We start from the raw sequence: 1002 nt of genomic DNA, 5'->3' as shown, positions 1-1002 counted from the left end.
AACCAGATCAACCTGCTGCTTGTGGGCTTTGGGCAAACCATATGTACTCCGAGGTACCGCTGCGCTCGCTTCTCTCCTGGGATCTGCGACGATGTCCTGACTGCCTGTACAGGAATCCCAAATGTGATGAATGTCAGGTGAAAGACCTGTGCCCCGAGGGACGAACAATGAGCTCAAGCAAAGAGGGGAAGCGGCGAGCCAGCACCAAAGCGAAGAAGGCCATTAAGAAAGAGACCGACTCCAAATCCGACGAGGACTTTTGCCCCTGATCGCCCAGGTGCCCAACCGTGCTTCATCCCGACATACACGGCCACGCACCACGTGCGAATGGAGTCCTAGCGCAGGCGTCGCGGCACCGTACGTTCTCTCAGCCGGTCAAGAGCGACACGACGGAAGCCCGCGGCCGAGTGGCACGGTGTCGCGAGGCGTGACGTCACGCACAAGGCAATGTGCGCCGAGCAGACGGGAGTGTTGTTTCTTCTCTTTTTTCTTCTCGGGCATTTCTTTGCCAATTTCCGTTCTTACTCGGCGGCCGATTAATCCAAAAATCCAGAATGAAGAGCGGCAGGACGATGAAGGGGGCGAGGTTGGTTCTTCTCCCGCAGCTTCGACAGCCTCTTTCGCTCGTTCGGGGCTACAGCGCCACATCCGCATCCGACGGTGGTTCGAAGGCCACGAACCGATTTGCCGCGCAATTTAATGCTCTGGGCCGTACTACCCCATCATCGGACGATAAATCCTCATCCAAACCCGAGAAGTCCGTCGATCCGGCGACCGAAAAGCAGGCCATGGAAAACATTTTCAGCTCCATCTCCCTCGCGCGTTCGACGCCTGCTTCGTCGGCCATCAAGACGTCTCGGGAGCCGAGGTTCATTCCCAAGACCTTGGAAGTGACGAAGCGGCGCCTCTGGCTCACCGATTTGAAGCACTTCAAGCTCTACCCCAAGACCATTAAGGAGTGGGTGATCGATTGCAAGACCCCTTGCGGCGTGTGGTGGAAAA

At 57.1% G+C, this 1002-nt stretch overlaps 1 protein-coding gene across 1 annotated transcript; it reads left to right on the top strand.

Annotated features, from left to right (window-relative positions):
• Positions 1-554: 554 nt before the first annotated feature.
• ACA1_358380 (uncharacterized protein) lies at positions 555-989 on the top strand (the record flags this gene model as incomplete). The annotated part of the gene is made up of 1 exon (XM_004335525.1): positions 555-989. A coding segment is annotated over one exon (435 nt), but the record flags the coding sequence as incomplete, so codon positions are not given.
• Positions 990-1002: the final 13 nt, after the last annotated feature.

The sequence above is a fragment of the Acanthamoeba castellanii genome (genome assembly GCF_000313135.1).
Source record: "Acanthamoeba castellanii str. Neff unplaced genomic scaffold scf7180000084742, whole genome shotgun sequence".
Lineage (NCBI taxonomy): Eukaryota > Discosea > Longamoebia > Acanthamoebidae > Acanthamoeba > Acanthamoeba castellanii.
Note: the sequence above shows the minus strand (reverse complement) of the source record. Positions and strands in the feature narration are given on the sequence as shown.